General features: G+C 46.2%; 1 protein-coding gene across 6 annotated transcripts in view; it reads right to left on the bottom strand.

The window, feature by feature from the left end:
* The window catches only part of PDZD2 (PDZ domain containing 2), a 342,311-nt gene that overhangs the window by 11,127 nt on the left and 303,915 nt on the right, over positions 1 to 27,269 (bottom strand). For all 6 annotated transcript variants that reach the window (XM_032415461.1, XM_032415459.1, XM_032415460.1 and 3 more), the window contains 11 exons: positions 24,582 to 24,655; positions 24,207 to 24,432; positions 22,767 to 22,884; positions 21,135 to 21,267; positions 16,410 to 16,491; positions 14,845 to 14,879; positions 13,947 to 14,103; positions 11,633 to 12,429; positions 7,891 to 8,035; positions 1,493 to 5,507; positions 593 to 710 (listed from right to left, as the gene is read on the bottom strand). In XM_032415461.1, coding sequence (XP_032271352.1) covers positions 593 to 710; positions 1,493 to 5,507; positions 7,891 to 8,035; positions 11,633 to 12,429; positions 13,947 to 14,103; positions 14,845 to 14,879; positions 16,410 to 16,491; positions 21,135 to 21,267; positions 22,767 to 22,884; positions 24,207 to 24,432; positions 24,582 to 24,655 — 5,900 coding nt within the window. The remainder of the gene's footprint in view (positions 1 to 592; positions 711 to 1,492; positions 5,508 to 7,890; positions 8,036 to 11,632; positions 12,430 to 13,946; positions 14,104 to 14,844; positions 14,880 to 16,409; positions 16,492 to 21,134; positions 21,268 to 22,766; positions 22,885 to 24,206; positions 24,433 to 24,581; positions 24,656 to 27,269) is intronic.

Genomic DNA, 27,269 nt, shown 5'->3' with positions numbered 1-27,269 from the left:
TATGGGTAGTCCTGAGAAATTAATGTTGTTCTTCAGAGACATATTCTAGATATGAACCATGGCTTCTTTTGTTGTTTACTGTCACCTCCGATTTATGGAAGGACTTCATTTGTAGGGACCCGTTAGCCACACTGTCTTGAGCCCCAGGCTTCAGAAGCCCCTAGGCTGGGGGCCCGGGCAGGGCTACACAGATGCGCTAACCCATTTCCCCAGCAGGGGGCTCCCTTGACAAGTCGTTAATGTCCTCCTAGCGGCCGGGCTGTGCTTGTGCTCATTCCCTCCCATCTCCAAGACACCCAGTTCCGTTCTGAGGACCTCTGTAGACAAACTCCAGATGTGGGGGGTGAGGAGGAGGGCAGCTAGTCACCACTGGGGAATTAAAACAGCAGCTGCACCTGGAATTCAAGACAAGGCCTAGCTTGAGGAGCAAGCTGCGAAGTGAGAGAGAAGTCAGGCGCAGCTGAAGAACGCCCTGCACGGACCCGGGGTGGGGCTCTCCGGGGCTCTGGGGGGCCTCTCCGGGCTGGGGGCCCACACCTGGGCACACACGCGGCCGCCGCTCCTTCTCCCCGGCCTGTCCGGTTTCACTCACCTCTGATTGTGCTTTCGCTTCCTGAATGAGAGTTAGGACGGTCGATTTGGACCCCACTGATGACAAAACAGACTGCAGTCTTCGCTGGTCCCCTGCTGAGATGAGAAGCTGATCCAAACTAAAGAATATAAATATATTTGAAAAACATTAAAGAAAAAGGCGATTTTTCCATTTCATAAGGATGTATTTAAAATGATCTCCTTTCTACCAAATCGCAGGCATTTTCTGAGTGTCATGCCCTCTTTTGGTCATGGTAACTCTCCATTCAAACTACGGAGAATCCTGTGAGCTCTAACAGGAATTTCATTGGCTGCCAACAGCACTGGGAAGGACTGTGGCTTCTGGGATCCCTCCCGGATGTCAGGGAACCAAGTCCTGGAGCTTAAAAGAAAATTTCTGACATCTAAAAAAAAAAATTCTTTAAAATATGTTAGAAATTTTCTGCTAAACTCTGGTCACCTTCAAAGGCCCAGGTTCTCCCCCGAGGTGCAGCCTGCCCTGTCCTCTCTCATCTCTCTGGTGGTGGGTGCTCGTGCTTAAGTGCCAGGTCCCTTAAGGCTTCTCTCCTGAGCCACATTCTGGCAAACACCTTCTCTGCAGGCACTGTGGGTTTTTAGCAATGATACTAAAAACAAAGGGGGCTAAATGTAATGTGGTTATCCTGGAAGAGAAAAAGGGTGTTAAGTGAAATGTGTTCCGTGAAATCTGAGTGAAGTCTGTGGTTTAGTTCATTGTGTTCTTCCAGTGTTCATTTCTTTTGCCAACTCGGGAGGGGCTCGGTGAGGGGTTCTTCACGGGAGCGCTCTGCGTTATCTCTGCAACTTTTCTATAAATCTAAAGCTAGCTCATAATTAAAAAAAAAAGTTTATTTGAATAAAAGGGGAGAGGAAGATAACTTACTTAACCGACCAGCCTTTTCCAGAAGGCAGATCCTGGGGGGTTTCACCCACATGATGGGCTGAACTGGGTGCCCCAGGCTCACTGGCTTTAGGGCTGCTTCCTCCTGGACAGGCCCAGTCCCCCCGCTTCATGGGGCATGAAAGGGCAGTGGACCCACTGAGGCCTGCAGCGGGAGAGCCAAGCGACCTCCTGGGGACGATTTCCAGCTCCGTTTTGAAGAGCACGGCGGCGGGCCCTGCCGCGAAATCCTCACTGCAGAGCTTGTCGAGGTCGGGCATGCTCAAGGCTCGCAGCTCCTGGAGCTTGCAGCGGGGTAAGGGCGAGGGCTGGCTGTGGCGCACCGAGGACTTGTTCCTCTTGCTGGGAGAGGGTGGAGCCGCAGCTGGGGTGGGACTTCCAGAAGGACCGAGTGGTTTCTTTGGGGCCGAGTCAGGGCCCTTGGTACCGGCTCCCGCCGGGTTCTGCCGGGAGACGGTCAGTGTCGTGCTGGACGGGGACTTGGCCATTTGGGGGGGGAGCGTGCTAGCTTCACTTTGGCTTTCGCTGCAGGAGCTCAGGCTGCGTCTCAGTGACCTCGCTGTGGGGTCAGCAGGGTGACCGAGGCTCCCGGAGACAATGCTGCCGGATGACCGTCTCCCAATGGGGGGCTTGGAGCTTACTGACAAAAAGGGGGACGCCCCAGACTTGGCCGCCAGCCGGTCAGAATTGGCCAGGTTCTCGAAAGACTTGATCCTCTGCTTCACAGAGAAAAATGAGGTAGATTCATAGTTCTGCTCAGGGTAGTAATGTCTTCTGGTGACTTTGATTTTGTCTGTGACTAGGCAGCTCCTTTCTTGCACCAAAAGGACATCCCCTTCGTCTGTGGTCGGAAGGTTCCTCGATGTCTCCAGAAGGGGCTTTACGCTATACACACCCTGTCCGTTAGCCAGGCCAAGGACACCGCCTCTGGAGGCCTTGGCCTCAAGGAGGCCCCCACTCGTTGCAGGGATCTGGCTGTCCCGATGAGAGCGACCTGGGCTGTGCAGGGCATGGCCCTCCCGGCCAAAGTGGCTTGAAAACTGGGCGGGCATGGAGTAGGTCCTGGTGGCCGGCCTTGGTGTGAAGTACGGATGGTCATCTAGCGCTGGGCCCCCTGCTGTGCCATTCCTGGGCATCCCTAGGGAGCCTGACGCCTGGCTCGCCTTCCCCTGGGAGGAATGTGCCTTTTTAGCAGGCAGTTGTGGGGAGGAGGAGGAAGAGGCCAGTTTTGCCATCCTGGAAGATCGCTGGGTTTCCTGCTCCACCTGGGAGGCACGAGATGGGAGCGACGACAGAGGATTTGGGGACGGCTCCAGTGACTGGTGACAGGGTCTGATTTCAGTCTTCTCCTGACAGTTGCTCTGGGCCCAGAACCCTCCTAGTCTGCCACTCTCGGCCGGCTTGTCACCGCAGGCATCCTTTGGCATTCTTTCACAAGAAATTTCAACTATTTTCAGCTGGTTGGTTCTTTCTAGGGGATCGCCAGCAATTACTTCGCTTCTTTTGTCACCAGTCACCCCTGGTTGGGCGGCCTCCGGCGCTGGATCCGGCTGGCTGGACCCGGGAGGGGGGACCTCCTGCCCGTTTGCGGCCCTGGATGCACTGCCCCCCGAGGCTGCAGGGGGCGCCCTGCTCTCTGGTCCACTGCGGGGAGAGGCGGTGGCGGCCGCGCGGGCTCTGTCGGGCTCTGCGTGGAAAGCCACCTGGGATCGATGGCACGCACCTTGCTCCGGAAGAGTCTTGGGGGAGGCATGGGGTGAAACGAAGGCTGTGATGCTCGCCTCGGACGCGGGGGGCTTCGGCGGCCGGCTCTCCAGCACGCACTGGGGGGGCATGGGGGGGGCTGGGGCGTCCTTGTCCGGCTCCTCGTGCTCGGCTGTGTGGAACCGGGGGGCCGCGCCCTTAGGAAGCATTCTGTGGGAGGTCTGGGGTGAAATGAGGGGTTTCCTGGGGTCCATCCCACCAGCCTTGGCCATAGGAGCAGCAGGGGCCTCCGAAGTGACTTTGCTTTTGCTTTTGATGCTCAGTCTCTTCAGCTTAGGACCGGATTTGGGTTTCTGACAGTTGTTTAAAAGTGTTTCCACTGAACCTTTTTTAGGTGGGTCTTTATTTTCCAGAGTCACTTTTGGCTGAGGGGGGCTCTGAAGCCCAGCAACCCCCTTTTTGTGGCTGGAACTCGACCCCTGACTTTTGGAGTCAGGGCTTCTGGCGGGCACCACGGGCTGCTCCCTTTCAGTTTTGCCCTGTGCATGCATACCATGGTTATTTTTATTTATTTCTTTAAACCAGGCCATGATGGGCCTCCTGGAGATCATTTTTGGTTTCTGGAGCACATCATCCATGTCTTGACTTTTGGAGATGTGCAGATTCGTCAAAACGGATTCTCCATCCTTAGGGACATTCACACTGAAGGGGGACCGATATTCAGTTGCATTGACATTTGTCTCTTGTTTTTTATTTGGGGTTTTGTCACCCAGCAGGTCATGTTCTAAACCATTTACCATGTTCAGATTGCTGAGAGTGACCGGGAGGTTGTGAAAATGCCTGGCGCCTTTAGGAGGCTGGCCGTTCTCCACGGCTGAGCTCGTGCTGGCGGCTTCCATGGTTTCTTCTTCACAGGGGGACCTGGGGTTCTGTAATATCCTTCTGTCTGCATGAAGTTCATGCTCCCGAGAGCTTATATCCAGGAGAGCAAATGGCTGGGAAGAGTTTGGAATTGAAGGGCATGAGGTGCTTGGCACAAAGGACGCTCTCTCACATGGATTTCCCACCACTTGACTCAGAGCACTGTGCTTTAATGGCAGAACTTTGGCCAACACAGGGCAGGGTGCAGCCTGGACAGGTGCCTGAGCAGTGGTTGAGGGGGGATTGGGGGAGCCATCTGTAGAACAAATCTCGATTTGCTCCTCCTCAGACTCCGTAGTGTCTTCCTTGTGAGAAGACCCCTGAGAACGAGGAGGTGACCAGTTGTCCCCAGTGGAAGCTCGTGGGGCTTCGGTGAGTGATTCAGGGTCAGAAGACGAGTCCTCCGCATCACCATACATGGATGAGAGAGATGGCTCTGTGCTGTCACCCAGGCCTGACAGGGACATACTGTCTTCATGAAAATTGCTGAAATTTCTAGAGTAGTTGCTCAAAAAGTTTTTGTTCACAGTAAAATGTTTGTCAGGATTAATGGAATCCAAAACCGAAGTCTGGGAGGCCCACTGTGGGTGAGGGGGCTGGCCAGCAGCTGCCCAGGCCCTCCTCGGGGTGGGGGTCTGGTTCCCCATGACCGGCTCAGCAGCGTGGGAACTTCCGCTTCCAGTTCCTGCTGGAGGCTGGCCCTGAGAATGTCCCTCTTGACTCAGCCGGTCCCCTTTCTGAGGAGACTGAAGTCCTGGTTCTGAAGCATCCAGCTCCTTGATGAGTCTGTCGATGTCAGTCACGGGGCTGCCCCCACTTTCTCTGGGGCAGCAGTGGCCCGAGACACGGCCACACACCCCGTCAGCCTTGTCAGCAGGGGACGGCAGGGTAGGGCTGGCCTGCGGGGCCCTCTCAGACCCAGAGTCTGTTGCCTTGAGCAGAGCAGAGCCCTGGGAGTTTTCAGGAACGAGGACTCCTGTTTGCAGAGTCTTGCTGTGGTTACCGGGAACCCTCTGTCTCTCCTCCTGGGACGTGAGGTCTCGGGACAGGACGGTACTAGCTGGAGACGCTCCGTCTGCCTCAGGGCCTCCCCTGTGGGGAGCTGCCTTCCCGGGCGAGTTGGCTTCTGGGGCCGCTGGAGTGTTGCCAAAGTCATGCCGAGCCGCTGTCATCTTCCCGGGGGGTGAGCTGCGCTCCGGGGCGAGTCTGACTTGATATCTGTCCTCAGACTCCGGAACCCTGGGTGACACCGGCTCTCCGGGGTCCTCAGGCCGCCTGGCTTGCTGTGTGTCCACTGATGTCTCGCTGGGGTCAGGGTGAGCTGCCCCTTTCTGCCCTGGAGTAGGGACGAGGTCTGGGGGGCCATCTAGTCCTGGGTTGAGAATATAAACGAAAGGTGGGGTGATAGGGGAGAGAGAGGGGAAAATGAGAAAATAGAAAAACTCTTAATTAAAAAAAAAAAGGAAAACTTAACAATCTCAATTTTTTTTTTTTTTTCCAGAAGGACCTGCCACAACCTAAATGTAGCCTTCTTGTCGTTCTCTTTTTGCCTCTGAAATTACAGAGCACTCACATCTAACAAATACCACCCTGCTCTGGATGCTCTGAAATAACTCAGACTGGCTGGAAGCATAAACCTTTGTTTCTGCCCTTTTCTCTCTCGGTTATTTTTAAGGATGGGGACACCAGAAACCCTTCCCCTGAGTCTCTCTACACCGTCCGCTCTGACGGCTTCAAAAGCTACAGGAGCCAGGCTGTGGCCCTGTTTCATCCCTTAGCCTTGCGCTCATTCTGCGGAGGTCTCGGGTCTCCAGTTTAGCTCTCATTGTGGGTTTGGCCTCACGGTGTGGGATTGTGAGCCGTGCAGTAAAGTATAAAACAGGTGCTGACCTTTGGGGACTCACTGCTCATGCAGGAGAGGAGAGAGGAGGCTAATTTGGGAAGACACACAGGAGCTGCAGAAGGCTGCAGGCTTGCACCGCGTCTGAGCTGTGTCTTGAGCGTGTTCAGAGGACTGGGAGAACTGGAGGGCCACATGACCCGGGAAGTGTGGACAGAAGGGGTGGGGACCTGATGGGGGTCCTGGGGGGAGAGTTGACCACACAGTGATGAGGAGGAAGATGAAAAAAAAAAAAGGAATGAAAGCAGGGAAGAAAGAGCATGTGATCGGAGGGGTGCAGGGAAAGGTGTTGATGCCAAGGACAGCAGGAAACGGTCATTCCACGAGGTGGGTCCGGAGAGCCACTGTCCTGGAGGTGCCTCCCTATAAGGCCCTGCACATTCTTGGGCTAATCTGTCCGCCCCTGGCACATGGCATCTGATAATGAGGGGAAACTGGTGTAAAAGAGAACATTAGATTTGCTGTTTTCTTAGGAACCAGGGGTTACAGTGAAACAGTCACAACGAAAGCACCTGCTTTGAGAAGCCTGTCTCCCCAAATGCTACACTCCTTCCACATTCTCCCACGCAAACCATCTTAACTGCATATGCCTTTCCCCTCCTGAAGTTCCTATGTCAACATTAAGGACCAATTATTAGGACTTAGCACTGTGCTAAGAGTTTTTCACGCGCTTAATTTTCCTCCCAACACCGTGAGGTAGGTCCTGTCACCATCTGCTTTGGAACAGTAGGGAACTGAGGCACGGCGTGGCTTAGCAATGCATCCAGGGTCACAGAGTGTATAGCCAGAGGTCACCTGGGAAGTCGGCCCCGCAGCCCACCCCACTCTCTAAACCCTGACTGCATGACCTCTGTGTAGAGAGCACCTGGCCACATCCAGACCCCTGTGGAGACTGGGCGTAACTTCCCCAGGCCCCCGTGGAAGGCGGGGGACCTGCCAAGATTTGAATCTGTGGGCTCCTGTCCTTCTCTGCTCAACCTTTTGAATTCCCTTCTGCTTCTGCTGGTGCCAACTATGGGGAAAAGTCATGATGACACAAAAGGAAGGGATTTGAAGGTTATTCTTTAGCTTCGGATTCACTTGCTGAACAAACCCTAAATTTTTGTTAGCAATTTGACTTTATTGCAAAGTGTGTAACTGAAAAGCGTTTTTGAGGGAGATTAAATGACATAGAGGCAGTCCTTGATGTCACCTTTCAAAATGATCCTGCCCTTGTACCCCTCCCCCCCAAACACACATAAATGTCCCATAATGGGAAGGATGTTGACTCAATTATGGCACATGATGGGGAGGAGGGCCCAGCAGCCTTTGCAAACGATGTTGCAGGTGCAGAAGGACATGGAAGAAGACATGGGTGCAGTTTCCTAGCTAGAGTGGGGCACAGAGGGGCTGAGACGGACGCGTCAGTGCTTAGGAGGGCCTGCCAGGGGCCAGCACCGGTCATGCAGGCCAAGAGCATCTTGTTGACCTCAGCAGGCTGCGCAAACATTATCTTCTGCGGATGCAGGAGGTACAAAATATTTCTCAGTGCATTTGATTTCACGAGAGCCAAGTGTTGAAATTCTGAAGGGCAGGAACTTCTCTGTGTCATCTCATGTCTCATTCATTAAGGTACCCGTCACAAAATAGGTAAAGAGTGTCAAGCGGCTGAAAATGGACGTACTCTGATGTGGAAATAAAGCTATGAGTTTAGGCACAACGATCTAGTGAAGTTGTTAAATGCAGGCAGCTTGTAAATATCATTAATCTGTGTAAGAGGTGTTTTTCCCCACAAAGTTCTCCACATGTAGCATTTTTATTAGGGTAACTTCTGCCCTCCCATCTTAAAGCTTAACAAGCAATGAAATCATCTTACCTGTCCCGGGTTGTTGCCCCTGCTCTGGTGCAGCTTTGAGCAGGTTCTCGGTGCCGCGGCCAGCATCTGGGTGGGGCGGGGCACCGGCAGGCCCCCAGTTGGCAGGGACACGCCCATCGCTGGTGGTCTGCTTCCCCAGAGGTTCCTAGCCCAATGACAACCACAAGTCACTGTCGACAGCTTTCAGGTTTTCTGCACCCTAAGACATCACACACGGAAAAGCGCTGCTTTGGGAAATTTCAGAGAGCCCTCGACTAGGAGCCACAAGATCCAGATTCGGGGTGTAGGGCCTGCTAGAAATTGCACGGTCTTGTTACTCTTCCTAAGCCTCGGTTTTCTCAACTTTGAAATGAGGGTGATCAGGGAAATGCAGATCAGAATCACGCGGAGATGTCACGTCACACCTGCAAGGGTGGTTATGATCCAAAACAGAAATAACGGGTGTTGGCGAGGATATAGAGAAATTGGAACCATGTGCATTGCTGGCGGAAATGGGAAATGGGAAATACTATGGAAAACAGTATGGAGTTTCCTCAAAAAAATAAAAACGGAAATACCATACGATCCAGATATCACACTTCTGGATATATCCCAGAAGAATTAAAGCAGGTTCTCTAAGAGATATGTGTACTCCCATGTGGGTAGCAGCACTGTTCGCAATAGCTAAGATGTGGAAGCAGTTCAAGTGTCCATTGACAGAAGAATGGATAAGCAAAATGTGGGACTGACGTACAATGGAATATTACTCAGCCTTAAAAAGGAAGGAAATTCTGACACATGCTACAACAGGGCATTATGGACAGTGACATTATGGGCAGTGAAATAAGCCAATCACAGAAAGACAAATACTGTCTGATTCCATTTAGATGAGGTACTGAGAGTCGCCAACATCAGAGAGAGAGCAGACTGGCGGTTTCTGGGGGCTGGTGGGAGGGGGAATGGAGAGTTATTGTATAATGATACAGAGTTTTCTGGAGATGGCCGTGATGGTTGCACATTATGAACATACACCAATGAACTGTACACTTTTGTTAAGTGTATTTTACCACAGTAGAAAAACTGGGGACAAAATGGGGATAAGATTTGCCCTGTCTAACTCACAGAGTTTAATTTTTTTTAACTTTTCTTTTTTTGAGCGAGCGAGCGAGTGAGAATCCTAAGCAAGTGCCATGCTCAGCACGGAGCCTGACACGGGGTTTGATCCCATGACCCTGAGATCACGACCCAAGCCGAAATCAAGAGGTGGACACTTAACCCACTGATCCACCCAGGCACCCCTCATAGAGTTTTAAATAAAAGATGATGAAATGAGCCATTATAAAAATCACATGCAGCCCACAAAAGGCTATATCGACGGAAGGTGTTACTGTCTTTATACTGCATAGTGATATCCAAGACTGGGAGATCAGCTCCTCCTCAGCTTGGTACTTAGGGCTAGGACTTATCTGGATAAATGAAATTGACATTTAATACTCCAAAATTTCACTTTAGCCAAGTGTCAATTACTTTATCTTCCTTTCTTCTATCTAAAACCTACTGTAAAAAAAGAAACTCGCTAGGAAGTTAAATCAGATTTATTTGAAATTCACTCTCTGAGTTAAGGAGTCATAAAATGGCCCAAAGGTGGCAGCAGAGGAGAGAGCTGAACTGTATTTTAAAATGTTTAATTTTATGTTATGTGATGTTCATCTCAATTTAAAAAGTATTAAATAAAAACAGTAGAAGAAAACCCACTTACCAAAGGTTTTTTCTTTTTAAGATTCCAATATTTGAGCGTAAATACTTAATGGCAATGCATTTTATTTTCTTTCTCATATATAAATGAAATGGTATTTTTGAACTAAATTTTTTATGAGAAGAGTTAAACTTTTGTGCAAAACTTTTAAATGCTTCTCAAAATTCTTTTTTTTTTTTTTTTTAAAGATTTTACTTATTTATTTGACAGAGAGAGACACAGCGAGAGAGGGAACACAAGCAGGGGGAGTGGGAGAGGGAGAAGCAGGCTTCCCGCCGAGCAGGGAGCCCGATGCGGGGCTCGATCCCAGGACCTGGAATCATGACCTGAGCTGAAGGCAGACGCTTAACGACTGAGCCACCCGGGTGCCCCGCTTCTCAAAATTCTTATTGGGAATACTCATTTACAATAACAAAAGCTCTATATAGATATGAATATATTATTATGAATAACACCCCTGGTTTATATAGTTATCCAGCACTGGCTGAGGATACTTTCTGAAAGAAGGGGTTAACCTATTAGCTGAACATTGCATATTAAAACACATATGCTAGGGGGCCCTGGGTGGCTCAGTTGGTTAACCTCTGCCTTTAGCTCAGGTCATGGTCCCAGGGTCCTGGGATTGAGCCCCTGTGTTGGGCTCCCTGCTCAGTGGGGAGTCTGCTTCTCCCTCTGCCCCCCTGCCCCCACTTGTGCTCTCCCTCTCTCTCTCTCTCAATAAACAAAAATCTTAAAAAAAAAAAACAACACATATGCTAGTTGGAAGTAATAACATTTTTTAGAGGATGAAGAAAGATGCATGTTTCTTTTTCTATACAGTTAACAAAAATCCCTTCTGCCTAATATAGTTTTTATGACTTCATATTTTCTGGGTCTGTTTACACGTATGTGTGTATAAACTACTTGAACGTGCATCTTTATAAATATGGCCTTAAAATCACCTCAGAGAGAAACTAGTTATGTTGAGATCGTAAACAACATTAGTTTCTCGTACCCTCTACTTGCTTAAGTGGGGGTATACTGATTCAAAACGAGCAATTTGACAATTCTGGGTCGTTCTAGTGTATGTGTAACCAAGTTATAACATAAATAATATTGACTTGCATCTAAAGTGGTGTGTTATAAATTTTTTTTTTTTTTTCCTTTAAGATTTTATTTTTAAGGGGCGCCTGGGTGGCTCAGTTGTTAAGCGTCTGCCTTCGGCTCAGGTCATGATCCCAGGGTCCTGGGATCGAGCCCCGCATCGGGCTCCCTGCTCAGCGGGAGGCCTGCTTCTCCCTCTCCCACACCCCCTGCTTGTGTTCCCTCTCTCGCTGTGTCTCTCTCTGTCAAATAAATAAATTAAAAAAAAAAATCTTTAAGATTTTATTTTTAAGTAATCTCTACACCCAGCATGGGGCTCGAACTTACAACCCCGAGATTGAGAGTCACGTGCTCCACTGACTGAGCCAGCCAGGCGCCCCAGTGTGTGACCAGTTTCTAGCATGCCCATTATTTCACGTGATTCTCACAACAAGGGTATGAGTAGCTTTGATTACACATAATGACTGTAGAAAGTCTGAAAAAATGAGGGTTGCTCAGAACCTCATGAGCTGGAGGGAATCACTGTTAAGCTGTGTTTGATGGTCAGCCCAGCTCTGAGAGATGATCGGGGTCGATAACTTGCCTCAATGGTCACCCAGCTTGTGAGTGGAGCAGACCCAGTGCTCTTCACCAGCCTCCTGCCGCCCTTCGCTCATCCACCATGGCCCCGTGTCCGGGTAAGAGAGCGATTTCATCTTCCGGCAGGATGATCGATGACCCGATCCCTGGGCACGGTCCCCCACCCGCCTGCTGACACACAGACAGGCTCCCGAGCAGCCCGTGGATGGCAGTGAACGACTTCTGAAACAGAAGCCTCCAACCGTTCCCCCCTTCCGGCAGGTTACCCCCCGCTTCCTCACACACCCCATCCTCACTCACACAGTAGTGACTCAGGTCCCAAGTTACAAAGAGGAAATCAGTTACCTTCTCCACAGATCCTCCTGGATGAACACCAGTCCTGGTCTCTTTGACGGAAGTGGCCTGGACACATGGGTCGTCGGCTCCATTGGTCAGGTGTACTGTCGCTGAGTTGCTGGGCCTGGCATCAGCCTCGGGCCTTCTGTGGTGTGGGCTGACCCTGGCCACTGCTTTGTGCCTGGACCCCAGGCTGTCATTCTTCTGCTGGGCGGACCTGGGGGTATCTGTGGTCCCCAGACTCTGGTTGCCCGTGTCGGCTTTGTATTCCAGTTTGGGCGAACTCCTCGATCCTGATAGTTCCTTCCTCCCCGAGCAGCCAGGGCCACCGCTGGGGGCTACTGCAGAGGCCAGCAGGTTGGCTGCATGGGGAGGAGTGTCCCCCACACCCTCTGGGACACTCTCCTCTGAGTCCCGTGAGCTGCCGAGGAGGGGCACTGAGGAGGCCTTGCTGACCATGGTTTTCTGGGGCTGTGCCCCCCGGCTGTTGATACCCATGACCTTGGAAGAGGTCATCAGGACGTGCCTCGAGTCATCCTCCGCCAGAGGCCTGCTGGGACCGGGGAGGGTCCCCGGGAGGGAAATGCAGTCCCCTTCCCCGTCAAACTCTCCCTCGTCGGTGGCATCGTCCGTGTCGTAGCACCCCACCCTCCTCTGGCGGAGGAGTGGGGTCCGGAGGAGCTGCGGGCTCCCAGGGAGACTGGCTTGTCTGGCAACCGTCACCTGCTTGTGGAGGAGCCCAGAGGTCCGCTGGCTTCCTAGCGTCACGAGGCTGTTGGCCCTGGGTTTTCCTGGCTCCTTGTGAGCTGGTGGGGATGGGGAAAGAAACGGCCAAATGAAATGGGGTTTCCCAGCCGGCCTGGTTTTGCACCCCGCCCCCCCAATTACACAGGAGCATCCCCACAACTGCCAGCCATTCATCCTCTGGCCGCTGACCACCGGGCTTTAGTGATATGGCTTCTTGGGATTTGCACCCAGTGGACAGCGTCTTCTCGCTCTCCTTTTCCTACTGGCCTCCCTTTTGTTTGCTTAAATTTCTTTTTTTTTTTTTTACTTCAACCTCTGGATTGTTTAGCTTGAACACGTATGCTGCCTAGAGACAGAAATGTTTAATTCAACGCCCAGGATGCCTGCCACCACTGCTGGGGTTCAGACTACATGCTGTTGCTGGGAAGTCCTCTTTGGGACGATGCCCGGAGAGGAACCAGCCCCACATGCTGGCACCTTCTTATCACATGAGGCCCTTCCTTCATTTGCGGAGACGGGGGCGGGGGGCATAGAAGCTCCTACATGGTACAGGGAAGCCTGAGATGATTATCGGCGCGAGTTCCAAGCAGGGAGGAGGGAAGGCCCGTGCTGCTCAGCAGACCCTTCACAGCTTGCTGAATGCACGGAAAAGTACGTGGGCTTCCACCATGTGACAGAAATGCTGCTGTCGGAGACAAGAGTATGCTTGTCCGCGGTTCCAAATGAGAGCTGGAGTGGTCAGGTCTGCCTGTCCTAAGACAGGGATGTTCTTGGGCAGACGTTAGAAGTAAAAAAAAGAACAAAGGGGAAAAAAAGCAGACCACAGCAGCCGAAGCCCGAGGAATCAGTATGGTTCGCGTCAGCTCATTCTCTCATACTATAGTGAGAGCGTGATCAAGGAGATTTGAAAACAACTGTCTGATAACATTGGTCTCTTACGAGTTCTGAATCTTTCACTCAGCTGCCTTCTAAAAAGAAGTCAGTTAGGGCCTGGTGAAGGAAGGGACCTGGAATTTCGCTAGGAATCCCCTAAAACAGAAGGCTGTTAGCTTGCCACCCTGATTGCATACCATAAATTTCAAGACGATGCTCGGTAAACCGCATCTAAACGCTGTCCGGGTTAGTCACCTCCAACAGCCCGGGTACAGAACGGGCACCCAGACCCTTCACCCCAGAACCGACGGGCCAGTCAGCAGTGGGGGGCTGCATTTTCCAAAAATAAGTTCGGAATTTAGTCAGGGTACAAAGATGGCTTCTACTCGACCAAAGGCGTGGCTTCCAGGTCCCTGTTCACATTATACCGCCCCGCTATGTAAACCAACGGGGCCCGAGTCAGAAAACAGGCGTTGTTGGGGCGCCTGGGTGGCTCAGTGGTTAAGCATCTGCCTTCGGCTCAGGTCATGATCCCAGGGTCCTGGGATCGAACCCCACATCGGGCTCCCTGCTCGGCGGGAAGCCTGCTTCTCCCTCTCCCGCTCCCCCTGCTTGTGTTCCCTCTCTCGCTGTCTCTCTCTGTCAAATAAATAAATAAAATCTTAAAAAAAAAAAAAAAAGAAAGAAAACAGGCGTGGTTTACTAGAGGTGCTGGCTGGCGGGCCACCGTCCTCGGAGGTGCTGCGGCCGCTGCCTGGGGGGTTCTCGTCCTCAGAGCCGGCCACCACGAGGTCTGACAGGGAGCCTGGGACACCGTGGGCAAAGTCCTGGGAGGCTTCGGCTTCAGAAATCAGGGCGTCCTGTTGGAGAAGACGTGCGGGCTGATGGGGGAGGCGCGCCAGAGGCCGGTTATCCCAAACAGTAACTCCTGGCTTTCCAAGAACACTTCGTTCTCATCCACGGTCATTTGAAACAGTGGTGAGAGTAGACACCCACTTCCATTGACTCTAGGATGGCTAAATTAGACAACTGATGAAAACGGCAATGGTTGCTGCCAGACGAGGTTTTTAAGAGATTTTGGTTTTTTGGCCAAATGTTTAGCAATGACCAGAAAAGCCACAGCAGCGATTTATCAACCATCCCAGGAAAACCACTGGGGGAAGAGATAGGAAAATGGAATGACACTCCACGCCACTGGTTCAGCCTAGTGATGGAACAGAAAAGAGGGGGGTCTGAATCCTGTGCTCAGATCCACTGGGACTGAGGAATCACCAGCTGGGAAACATTCCAGTCTCCTTAAAGTCATAGGTCCCCCGAAAACCAACCAGAGACCCCTTTATTGTGGAGCAGTTTGAAAACTGTTTTTAAACTGAAGCTCAGTTCTTTTATTTTGTTGCTCTATTCTTTTCTTAGATGAGTATTTAATAAAAGAAACACACATTTTTGTATTTGTTCTCAAATTAGCATTGTTGCCGTAGTCTGTAAAGTGGCTAAAATGACTCCCGGACAAAGATATGGGCTGGGCCCTCAGGTTTGACTTCTGGGTGCCAGGATCTGGTTCATGGGCCAGCTGAATGAGGCAGCAGTGTGCCTTGACTCACCTTTTTTGCAAGAGAGGGACTCTTCAAGGGGGTACCTGTTGGAGAGAAAATTCACCATAATGTCAAAGCAGCAAAGCATACATCCTTACAAATAGGTTCACATTCTTAACCACAAAAGAAGGAGCCAAACATATTAACCCCTCTTCGCTTGACTGACACTGATGGGCCCCGTGTGTAGGTATAGACATGCATGCACTCAACCCGGGTACCCGATCCCTACTCCATCCCACCTCCCAAGGTTCTGCTCATGCTTCAAGCCCGAACGTGGATGTTATCACCTCCATGATAATCCCAGTTGGAGGTAACTTCTTCTGAATCTTAAAAGTATTTTATACTACCCATACACCAATTTTCATACACACAGTACAATTTAATTATAAGTGGATGCCCCTCATCTCCCTTCCTCAACTATTTATAAGGCTGAGACCCTCACTGATCTGACCCCACAGTGCTCAGCATTGCACCTGGATCTAGGAAGTATTCAGTGATATTTGTTGAATGGATTGAAGGATCAATGAACAAAGAAATGCCACTCAAGAAACTCCTGAAGGAACTCGGGGAAGGGTTGAATACCTATTTTGGTTTTTAGTAGAAGGATGAAAAGATTTGGCATTGAAACTTTAAATTATATGCCATGAGCAAAAAGAGCTTGCACATGAGGTTCATAGCTTAATAAAATCTTTTGTAAATGATTGTGGGCATACGCCAGGATTATGAGAGGGCAGTTTGCAGGCAGGTCAGGAGAAGGGGCTGGCCGAATAAAGAGCCCATTATGGCTGGGGCCACTTTAAATATATTAATTATGGATGCAAATAATCAGGGTATTCCATGGCTGCCAAAAAATCCTATGCCTTCCTTTTCCTCCGACAACCAGTAACTCACGTCTCAGTTTCTTTTTCTCCTGACATCAGTCTTGACATCAGTAATATCTTGAGTTGAGACATGTTTGCAGAGTCCCTTTGGATTTCCATTCTACTGGAAACATTATTTTAAAACTTGATGCAATGTTTCCAATTTGAAATTCATAGGAAATTCTTACTATCTCAATCCTTCTCTGCCTGAACTTTCCCACTTAAGACGGGGGAAATCATGATTTGGGGAGCTTCTACTATTACTCTTCTTCAGTTGAAACTTAAAAAAATATCTACTTATTATTGAAGTAAGGCTGCCATACTGGGTGGAAACCTTTAGTTCACGTAAAGAAACCCCAGGCTTTGGAACGGAGAACACTCTGCGTCTACCAAACAACGGATATTTTGGTATTACTTTTTACCTAGGCCATTTCAGATGAATTGTACATAAACACATGAAATGCTGTTAACTCATTTTTGTAAATTATCTCATAGTGTAAGAAGCATGCATGATTAGAACTTTAATAAAGCACATTAAATAACAGCAGAAATCAAAAGTAGCAGCTAGGAGCAAGCACAGGATCTCTTTGACAATGACTTCTGCCAAACCTGGTCATGACAAAGACTCTAATATCACAGCATGGGGCAGGGCCCCCTGGGGGAGCTTCCTGGAAAGCTCTACTCATGCTGGACGAAGACGTGCAATTACAGTACCTAAGCCTGGAGAGGAGCTGGCCTCTTTGCTCTCCTGATAAGTGCTGCGTGCGATCACTGCGTCCATTTCCTGCTCGGAAACCTGATTTTCAGCAGAAAGCACAAATGAGATGGTTTTCTTTATTTATTTTTCCCCAATAAAAGTAGCTAGGACCTGAGTCAGAGGCTGAGTGCAGATAAAGAGGGACACCACAGCGCCAAAGATTATGACAGTCCTTGGAAGCAATAACTCAGGGCATATAAGGACAGCCGGGTTAGCTGATCGCTTCCAACAATATGTTCAAAACAAGACCTTCGGCTGGTTCCCAAAGTCATTAACGCGCCCAGGTGCTATAGTTACCAACCACATGGCTGATACCTGCCTCTCTCTAGAACACTCACTTCTATTTCTTTTCTTCCTAGATTTTATTTAAACAATTGCAAACCTACATAAAGCTTGTAAGAGCAGCACAAGAGGAGTATACTCTTCACTGTTGTTGTTTTTAAACATTCTGCCATATTTACACTCATGCTCTTTTTTTAAGATTTTATGTATGTATGTATGCATTTATTTATTTATTTATTTATTTGACAGAGAGAGAGAGGGAGGGAGAGAAAGCACATGAGCAGGGGGAGAAGCAGAGGGGGAGGGAGAGAGAATCTGAGCACGGAGCCCGATGCAGGGCTCGATCCCACGACCGTGAGATCATGACCCAGGCCAAAACCAGGAGTCGGAGGCTTAACTGACTGACAGCCATCCAGGCTCCCCACTCATGCTCTTTCTTTATACACACACAACACACACACACACACACACACACACACACACACACACACAGCTTCACTTTTTACTAAACCATTTGGAAGTTAGTTGCAGACATCATGAACGTTCACCCAGAAATATTTTAGCATGTATCTCCTCAAAACAAGGACATTCTCTTCAATAACCCTGGTACTATTACCATTCTAGGAAATTTAACATTGACACAAACGACTGTCTAATTTACATTTCATATTCCAATTTAGCCAACTGTCCTAATACTGTCCTTCAGAAACACTATTCCAATGTGTCTGTAGACAGAAGTAGTTCATAGGAAATTTGACGCCAGCTTGCGATGAGATAGGTTTTTCCTCCAGAATGCTTATCAACACTCAGTTTCTTTCACCAACAGTGTCCTCCTGGGGAAAAAGTGCCCACTGAACTGAGTGGTGTACATCGTGAGGTAACTGATTTGCATTCTGGTGCGAGCTCCTTATCTTGTGGATCTTAGTAGATGGTCACCAGCCAACACCTTTGCAGAGTAATGCTTCATAGAAATTTCATTTTTGGCAATCCAGAATTCAATTCAGGGTCTAGTTGTCATGTCTTTTTAGACTCCTTTAATCCAGAACATTACTGAGCCTTTCTTTGTCACAATACTGATACTTTGGAAGAAACCCAGGCCAATCAAACCCCCAATTAGGATTTGTGTGATAGTTTCTTCATGCTAAGATTTAGATTATGCATTTTTTTGGCAGAAAAACTACAAAAACTGTTTCCTTCTCATGCTTCAGAGGGGCACTCAGGGTCAGTGTTTCATGTTTCACGGCTGGTGATAACTTTGACCACTTGGTTAGGATGGAGTTCACCAGATTTCTCCACTGGAATTTTTTTTTTTTTTTTGGTCATCAATGAGTGATCTATGAGGAGACAGCTTGAGACAACATCAATATCCTGCTCCCCAGTATATTTTTACTCAATGGTTTTAGCATCATTGATGATTTTTTTTTTTTTAAAGATTTATTTATTTGTGAGAGCGAGAATGAGAGAGAGAGAGTGTACATGAGAGGGGGGAGGGTCAGAGGGAGAAGCAGACTCCCCGCTGAGCAGGGAGCCCGATGCGGGACTCGATCCTGGGACTCCAGGATCATGACCTGAGCCGAAGGCAGTCGCCCAACCAACTGAGCCACCCAGGCGCCCTCATTGATGATTTTTACTTGGATCAATTTTTACAATGAACTTTTCAAAATAGTCATTTTATAACTCTTTTCTTTCTATATTTACTGGAATCATGGTAGATTCATGGATTTTTTTCCCCCATCAGTTGTTATCCATAACTGTCATTATTCACGGAAAAGAATTTTTTAAAGCCTGACATACACTGAATTATGAGATATTTTAAAAGACAATTACATAACTTGCACAGAATTTCTTTTTTAAAGGTAAGAATCCTGTAAACTTAGAATGGTAATTTTGTGTATTAAAATAACATTTAGCATAAATAATATTTGGATAAGCATAGCAATTTGTCCTCATAAGTAAATAAAGCTATGCAGGATTCAGCATTACATTTTAACTAACAGATAAATCATGATCACATCATGTTTTTGTAATACTTCCTAGCAGGCCTCACAGGAAATAAAACACATACACATACATGCATACAGGCATATACATGTGAATACACACACACACATACTTCATAAAGCAAAGAGTAATTTTGTATAAATGAGTCAGGGAAAAATATCACCTTAGACAGTGGTTGCAAATTTTTCTTACCATTAGACTTTCAATATTTGCAACTGTTTTTCTGAGTGGGAAAAAAATGGTTGGGGTTTGAAACAAGTGAAAGATTTCCTGGATAATTCTATTCATGCTGAGAGCCCCAGTACCAGTTAAAAATGGACCCTTCTGACCTTCTTCTGGCAAGTCCAAATCTTAGCTTGTCTAGACCTGGAGGGTTTGAATATCCCAGTTGGGCAGCCACTGCTCCAGTCATTATGAGAAACAGAAGAAAAGAAAATCCTTGTGGTATTTCTATTGGAACAACATGAAAACTAAGGAAGCACATACATTCAGTACCAAAATGTACTATTGGCATGAAATGCAGGGGTGAGTGGTATAAAAATACATTAAACATAAAGTGGAATCTTGACCAAAAGAAAAATATAGTATGATGTTACAACTAAGAACACCATGTTTACCTAGGAAGAAATGTGAAATCTAGTCAAACAAATACTGAAATCTGGTTTTGCTGGATGTATCTCCAATGCCATCATGACGACCATTTTACTGTGGCTAGAAACATGAATCAACCGGTATTCAACAGGCTCGCAGACCACCAGTCCATCAGGATTATTATGCTTTGCACGGAAATGGCATTTTGATGTTTGATTGTATTGGCAAATTGGGCAGATGCTTTTGGGCTGAGTTGAAGCAGACCTCCAAACAAATCGTGACCTGTGCTATGTTGGACTGGATTCTGAAGTCAGACATGCCTGAGGCCAATGACTGCAAATCACTGAGAACTGATTTTTTTGTAATGTTGCTGAGGGACGTGCTGGGTCAGCCCAAGCTTATTGGACTGCTTTGGAAGAGGGAAGGGGGAAGGGGGAAGAGGGTATGGCCATGTAGGTGATGGAATCCAAGGGAGGACCCTGGAGGAAGGAGCCAAGACCACTCTAGCTGTGAGTATGAGGCCAAATGCTGTTAAAAATGACCCAAAGAGAGCCATGGGGGACAGCAGGAAGACAAAGGAGAAGAGGCTGTAAGGGAAAGTGTTAGGACTACAAAATAGAAAGGAGGAAAAATAGGAAGTGACAAGAGAAAAAATGGAAAAAGGTAGAAGCAGACTTGGTTCTATATGAATGATATTCAAGAAGTTTTTATTTAAGACATAAATGAGAATGCACGTAGACAAGAGAAAACAATCTGGGGAAAAAAACAGTAGCGGAGTTGACTTTGAATTAGTCTAATGGCAATTGTTGACCAAGCACTGTGGAGAACCAGTACAACAGACCCCACTAAGACACTAAAAATGATGCCATAAAATTAACACACTAAAGAAATCTCAGACATGGGAGGACCCACAAGGTCTCTCCGCACAGACTTCTTACTCTCAAAATGGCATACAAGTCCATTAAGCACAGCAGCCTGGGCCCATTTAGGACATAATAGTATAAATGATACAGAGGAGGTGGTCATAGGACAGGCACAAAAAGGGCTAATGTTCTTAAGGAGCATTTTGAGTTGTTGGAAGGAAAAGGTTAAATTTTGTAAAAATACAACCCGATTGCAATATCAGAGACAAGCTAATTTAAAAAGATTTTTACATCAAGTACTCAAAACAACAAAAACGTAGTGCTCAACGCCAGTAGAATCAAATTTGCTCAAGTGGCTTCTGGTTAACCTAAAAAAATTCAAAACAACTGCTTAAGTATAGAAAAGATACAACTAAATATCAGCAAAGGCCAAGGATACAGGGGCTATGATTATCAGCAAATTCAACAATGTGATATTGATGCTGAAAGAAATTAGTGGGCTCTTAAGGCTTAATTACAGAAGTATTCTGCTCAGGTCGAGGATGGCCTGGAGGGACCACTTAGTCCACGGCTCTCAGATTTTCTCGATGCAGAAACCCAAAAAAGGTTAAGTATCTCACCAGAGATCAAACAACCAGCTGGGACTTACTCAGAACCGAGCACTCTTTACCTTCTACCACATTTTATATTCACCAATAACAATGTCAAAATTTTCTAATAAAATTTCTAAGAGTATGAAGACAAAGACGTCCAGATCAGTGATTTGTTTCCCATGTGTATCGGTTACCTTGGTCACCGAGTGACCACAAGCTGATGATTCCCATGCCCAGCTGGGTAAACTGTCTCACCAAAGAGCGTACATCATCATAGGAACACGTGTCTCACTGCTTCAGGACAAACAGCCACGCCATCTTCCCATACTCAGAACAATACGAAATACTTCACCTTTGGGTTAGGGTGCCGGCCGATGACAAGGCGCACGGGTCCTGGGGGGCATTTGCTCAGGATGGTATGGACCTTGCTTAAAGCAGCATGGCGGACGTTGACCGAGTTCACTTCCAGGATTTGATCTCCGCGGCTAGGGAGGACAAATGACCAACACTCTGTGGTAACAGTTAGCTTTTTACAAGATCTCCTTCTGGGAGAGGTTTATAATATGAAATCTTTTCTGAATACCTTAAACAAGCAAATGACATCCTTTTGTCTTTGCATATGGGTAAAAAAGCAACACATTCATATAAACAAAGCAATGTACATAGCAATACTTTGAACAGGTATTATTATTCCTATTATTTAGATAAGGCCCCAGGCTCAGAGAGGTCACCCTGATGTCACACACTGTTGAACTCAGGTCTGTCTACCTTTTGATCATCACAAGATAGCCCCTTGACCACCATCATTTTCTTTTTTCCTATCATCTTGAAATGATTATTGTAATATAATTTGAGGAAGAAATACCTGAAGCTCAAAGGTTACCCAAGAGTTTGTAAAACAGTTTCAAATTTGAACAAATGAGAAATTGGGGACAAGATGCCCATTTTGACTTGAAATTATAGGCAGAGAACTCAGTATGAGAGAACAAAGACTCTTTATGTGGGGTTTGAAGAATGTTCATTTGGCAGGCTCCAGACATATGGAACCATTCAAGAAAGAAACATCATCTTGGGATGTCATTAAAGGATTTTTTTTCCTGGGGTTCTAAAAGTATATTTTCTTTAATGTACTTTCGATGATTTGCTAAAAAATTTTTTTTGTATGGAAATTCACTCTGATGATCAACTAAAAACATAATATAATCTACTGACAGGGCCCCAAAATGGCAACCTTAAGGAATATCATTTTGACAATTCCTCAACTGCTCAAGGACTTGGAAGCTTACAGGGGAGAAAGGTGATACTGTTTGCAAAGGGTGCTTTGTGCAATGTGTGTACTTCTTGTGAAGTTTAGGTGGGCACAGGCCCATTGCAGTTACTCTGAATAGAACACCTAGACATCTCTTTATAAACAGAACACCCATGCTACCAATCAACTAGCTAGATTGAGAAATCAGACACACAGTGATTTCAGACAATAAGCATCTAGACAACATCACTCAAAAAGGAATGAAACAACAGGAAAGGCTCAAGAGATTATACTTAATCATAAAGGCCTCCTGGTGAAGGGCAGGCTTTCGGGACTCTTTGGTATCCAGCAATTATGAGCTGTTAGGAGCAGTTCCTAGCATCACATATGAATTTTACATAAATGATATAAACATGAAAGAAAGTACTTAGATAATCATAGATATCTGTACAGAATTGTATTTTGTCAAGTTTCTGAAACTGAGCTTCTGAGTCCAAATAGATCAAAATAGGCAAGCCAAGATACAGAGTTCTCCACTTCAACCCAATTTCAATTAGATTAGCTTTTCCCCTTTTAGGAAATGCTATTAATTGTAACCTTGGCTACATTACTGCCAATAATACAGAAGTTTAGGATCTCACACAAGGATGTAATAGGGCAGGATACCTTACATGTACATTCATTCATTCATTCATGAACGTGCGAGAAGCCTATACGATCGGGTTTGCAACGAACCTCAGATTGCTCTCCATCTTGGCCACTGAGCCTGGGGCCAGGCTGTGAATGTAGATCCCTGGAGGGCTGTTCTCCAGAGCCAGGCAGCAGGCACCGATGCCTAATCCAACTCGTGGCTCTGTGAGAGGCATCAGGCAAAGAAAATAAAATTAAAAAAAAAAAAGTATAAGTGATCTGAAACTGCATTAATGTATATTCAGACCAACAACCATTTATTTGTGACCAGACTCAGAATGGAAATCCTGCTTTCCTTTGTCAACATCATCATATTCTGTAAATGAAATGAGTTCACGGCAGACTAGGCTAAATATGGGCTGTGAATTATTTAGCGGTCCGCTCTCTGCTTAGTCTAAAGAGCCTCCTCAAGTCTGTTTGTGGAAATAGGCAGAGTCAAAGTAATATATATGTATATATATATATTTTTTAAAGAATAATCTCTGCACCCAATGTGGGGCTGCAACTCACAAACCTGAGATCAAGAGTCATGCGCTCCACTGACTGGGCCAGCCAGGGGCCCCAATATTTTTTATTCTGGATACACAGCTTTAAGTTTTCTTTCACTTGCCTTTTTTAGCAACTAATCTCTGGGTTATTTAACTGCTTATCATATTTCTGTAGTAGGTGTAGAGAAAAAGGAAAGAAAGACGAAAGCAGTAAGATTTGGTGAAGACCCACAACCTTTAGTTGTTGACTGTATTCTTTTTTTTTTTAATTTATTTGACAAAGAGAGAGACAGTGAGAGAGGGAACATAGCAGGGGGAGTGGGAGAGGGAGAAGCAGGCTTCCTGCTGAGCAGAGAGCCCGATGCGGGGCTCGGTCCCAGGACCCTGGGATCATGACCTGAGCCGAAGGCAGATGCTCAACGACTGAGCCACCCAGGTGCCCCATGTTGACTGTATTAACTATAATCTTTGGTTTTTAAAATTTTTTTTTAATATTTTTTATTTATTTGAGAGAAAGAATGAGTGCATGAGTAGGGGGAGGGGCAGTGGGAGAAGGAGAAGCAGTCTCCCCCACTGAGCAGGGAGCCCAATGTGGGACTCAATCCCAGGTCCATGGGATCATGACCCGAGCCAAAGGCAGACCGACTGAGCCACCCAGGCACCCTGTTCTTTAAAATTTTATATTAGCCCTAGAATTAAGCCAGTCTGTGATTTTTCTTTCTTTTTTTTTTTTAACATGAGTTTCTGACACACAGTGATTCGTCTGGGGAGAGCTTAAAAGACTTTTTGTGCTAGTGCTAACTTCTTTTCACTTTAGTAAAACGACTAAAATCTCTACTTTTGATCCCACTGTCCATTTAGAGACTACCATACGTGGTTGGCAGCAGATTGTTCCAAAGGAACAATTTATAGAAAAAATATAAAAGGTTAACCTAAGAACAGATTACAAATTGTTACTCAAGAGAATGCAATGAAAGTGAGGAAGAGCTGGTATCACCTTTGTTGAGTGTTACTTCCATGACAATCCTGTCCTTGGGCCCAGGGGCCTTCCGACCCAGGGACGAAGAGCTGCCTTCATCAGAGCCTGCCGCTGAGCTGCCCCCACTGGTGTTGAAGTTTGGGGAGCTGGATCTGCTCATGTGTGTGGGTGTTGAGCAGGGCGTGAGGCTTGGGCTCAGTAACTTTGTGCGTACCGTTAAGACAAATAATCCACTCCGGATTTGCTGAAAAAACAAAAAGATAGAAGGGCAAAAACATTCAGATTGTTACTAGATCGAAGGGTGGATAAAAAAAAAAATCTCAAACCCAAACCAGAAGGAAATAAAGGAAGAAAAATAAAGAAGACAAAAGAGATAAATACGAATGTTGTTACCTTAAAGGTATGAATGGCTTCTTGGAACGTCAAGCCCTTTATTGGTATTCCATTTACATCAAGGATTTCATCCCCTAGTGACCAAATAGGAGAATTACATAGACATTGTGCTTTAGAAGATAGCATATGGTACCTGATTTACAAGTCTATAAAATGATTTTTATTGTTCCAGTGTGCTTTCATTAACTTAGCTCCCAGGAATTTCACAAAATGGGACAACTAATAACAATGCATATTCTTTCGCAGTATTTCTGTATCTCCATTTTTAATGAAAACAACTAGGGGACATATCAAGACCTTATTCTTTAGCCACTGCCAAGTTTGATAAAAGGAGTCCTACGTTTAGAGATCAAAATGCAATAATGAGTCCCAAGTCTTTCCACATAGTGTTTAAAAACTTAAGGCCACTGCCAATAAAGCAAGAACATATACAACATGTGAGAAATCCACTTCTGTATTTGCAGAAAGACAAGATTTTTGAGCTTGGAGAATCATCATGGGTTGTGGAAAACTGTTTTAATAACAGAGACAAAAACTTTTGAGATACTATTTAAGAATGGCAGCCCTGCCTCCAGAAATAGTCTAGACGCCTGGTCTTATTGATGCTGTTCCAGGTTCTCAGTCATGAAGCTGGTCAATCACTACATGCTTCTATCTAAGAGATTATTGTGGGCTAAAACCAAGTAGCTCTCTCATTCATTCTCTCTCTCTCTCTCTCTCTCCCCCAAACTATACTGGACTCATCCTCATCTTCAAGCCCAAGAAGGTAGAGTCAGGTCATTTTTCCAGCTTGGACATCCTGTTGACCTGTAAGAGTCTGTTTTTGGTTTGTACTCTTGTAACATGGTCTGTGTTTTGGAATAACAGTTCATCAAAAACACGACAAAGTGGCCCCCGAGAGAAGAACAGATGAACTTCATACAGCAGTTCAGGACAAAAGGGGGACTTCCCTTACCTATAACAAAGTGCAAATCAGCATCAGAACACAGCTTTTCATCTCTCATGGACAGCTAATCCCAGGAGCACACTGTGTATTCCACTAAAGGAATCCTGTAGATGAGTTTGAAAATGTAGCAGTACCCCATGCATTTGTTATGTGCTTTCTCTCTAATGCAATTACAGAAGTTGTAAAAGAGGTGAAATGACCTGTTTAAAAATAATCACCTAACTAGGTGAGGATTTTGGTTTGCTTCCATATGGGAAATGATTGCTCATGCTCTTAAAAATCTTTATACAAGATTTTTAAAAGATCATTCAACACGTTGAAAATCCATTCCAATGATTTACCTTCATTGTAAATGAACACGTATGAAAAAACAGTATTTAGGAGACTCAAGTGCTATTAACCTTTACTAACTACTGCTTTTTCCTCCATTTCCCCCCATTTTACCAGTATTGCAGGATGAATTTCAATCAAATGAGCACATGGCACATCCATTATAAAAATGCTCTGTTAGAATTTCACATTGTATCATGGAAAACTACATCTAAAACTAATGATGTAATGTATGGTGATTAACATAACAATAAAAAATAAAAACAACAAAGAAGCAAAAAAAAAAAAAAAAAAAAGAATCTACCCAAAAAGCTACTTGAATACATGAGTTTAGAACAGTCACGGGATACAAAAATCAGTTGGCCAAAGAAGATATATATTAAAAAAAAAAAGAATTTCACATTGTTTTGAAACTAGATACAAATATCACCTGGGAGTTAATCCTTCCTCTAAGAGAGAGAAATAAATATTCTGTCCTCAAAATAAGCCTGGTCATGTCTTATCATTAGCCTGTAGGCTCCTAAGGTAGCTCTGCCTAGAAAAAGGAGCCTCCAATGGACTTTTTTTTTTTTTAAAGATTTTTTATTTATTTATTTGAGAGAGAGAGAGCACAAGAGGGGGAAGGGTCAGAGGAAGAAGCAGACTCCCTGCTAAGCAGGGAGCCCGATGTGGGACTCGATCCCGGGACTCCAGGATCATGACCTGAGCCGAAGGCAGTCGCTTAACCAACTGAGCCACCCAGGCGCCCCTCCAATGGACTCTTAATCAGTTAAAAAAAATAAGCCAGCAGAACATAACAGTACATAAAATTTGAGTCAATTGAACTGACCAATTGCAGCATTTCTGAAGGTAACTACAAATAGTGTGATTTAGTCATTTCATGAAGGAAATGTGTTAATAAGGCAGGAAAAAAATCAGGACTCACGAATAGGATCTAATGTCCAGCACGGTGACTATAGTTAGCAATACTGTTCTGTCCAGTCGAAAATTTCTAAGAGAGTAGATCTTAAATGTTCTCACCTCCCCGCATCATACACAGTCATTATATGATGTGATGAGGGTGTTAGCTAAATCAATGTGCTGCTCATTTTGCAATATATGTGTATGTCAAACCATCATGTTGTACGCCTTCAACTTACACAATGTTATGGATCAATTACATCTCAATAAAGCTAGGAGGGAAAAAAGCACTCATTTAGTATGTTTATGCATGGCAAAATGGCAGGTGCTATGGAGAATATAAAAGGTGTGTGTGTACTCAGCCCTGAAGCAAGAACGGCCTGCAAGCTCTCAGGAATTTTCAAGGCAAGGAACACGATCAAGGACCAAGGGGACAAGACAGACATTTAAAGACCCAAATAAAAAATATCAAATCATTCCACACATCATCTCATTTAATCCCCACAATGACT

The sequence above is a fragment of the Phoca vitulina genome, unplaced genomic scaffold (genome assembly GCF_004348235.1).
Source record: "Phoca vitulina isolate PV1807 unplaced genomic scaffold, GSC_HSeal_1.0 scaffold17, whole genome shotgun sequence".
Lineage (NCBI taxonomy): Eukaryota > Metazoa > Chordata > Mammalia > Carnivora > Phocidae > Phoca > Phoca vitulina.
Note: the sequence above shows the minus strand (reverse complement) of the source record. Positions and strands in the feature narration are given on the sequence as shown.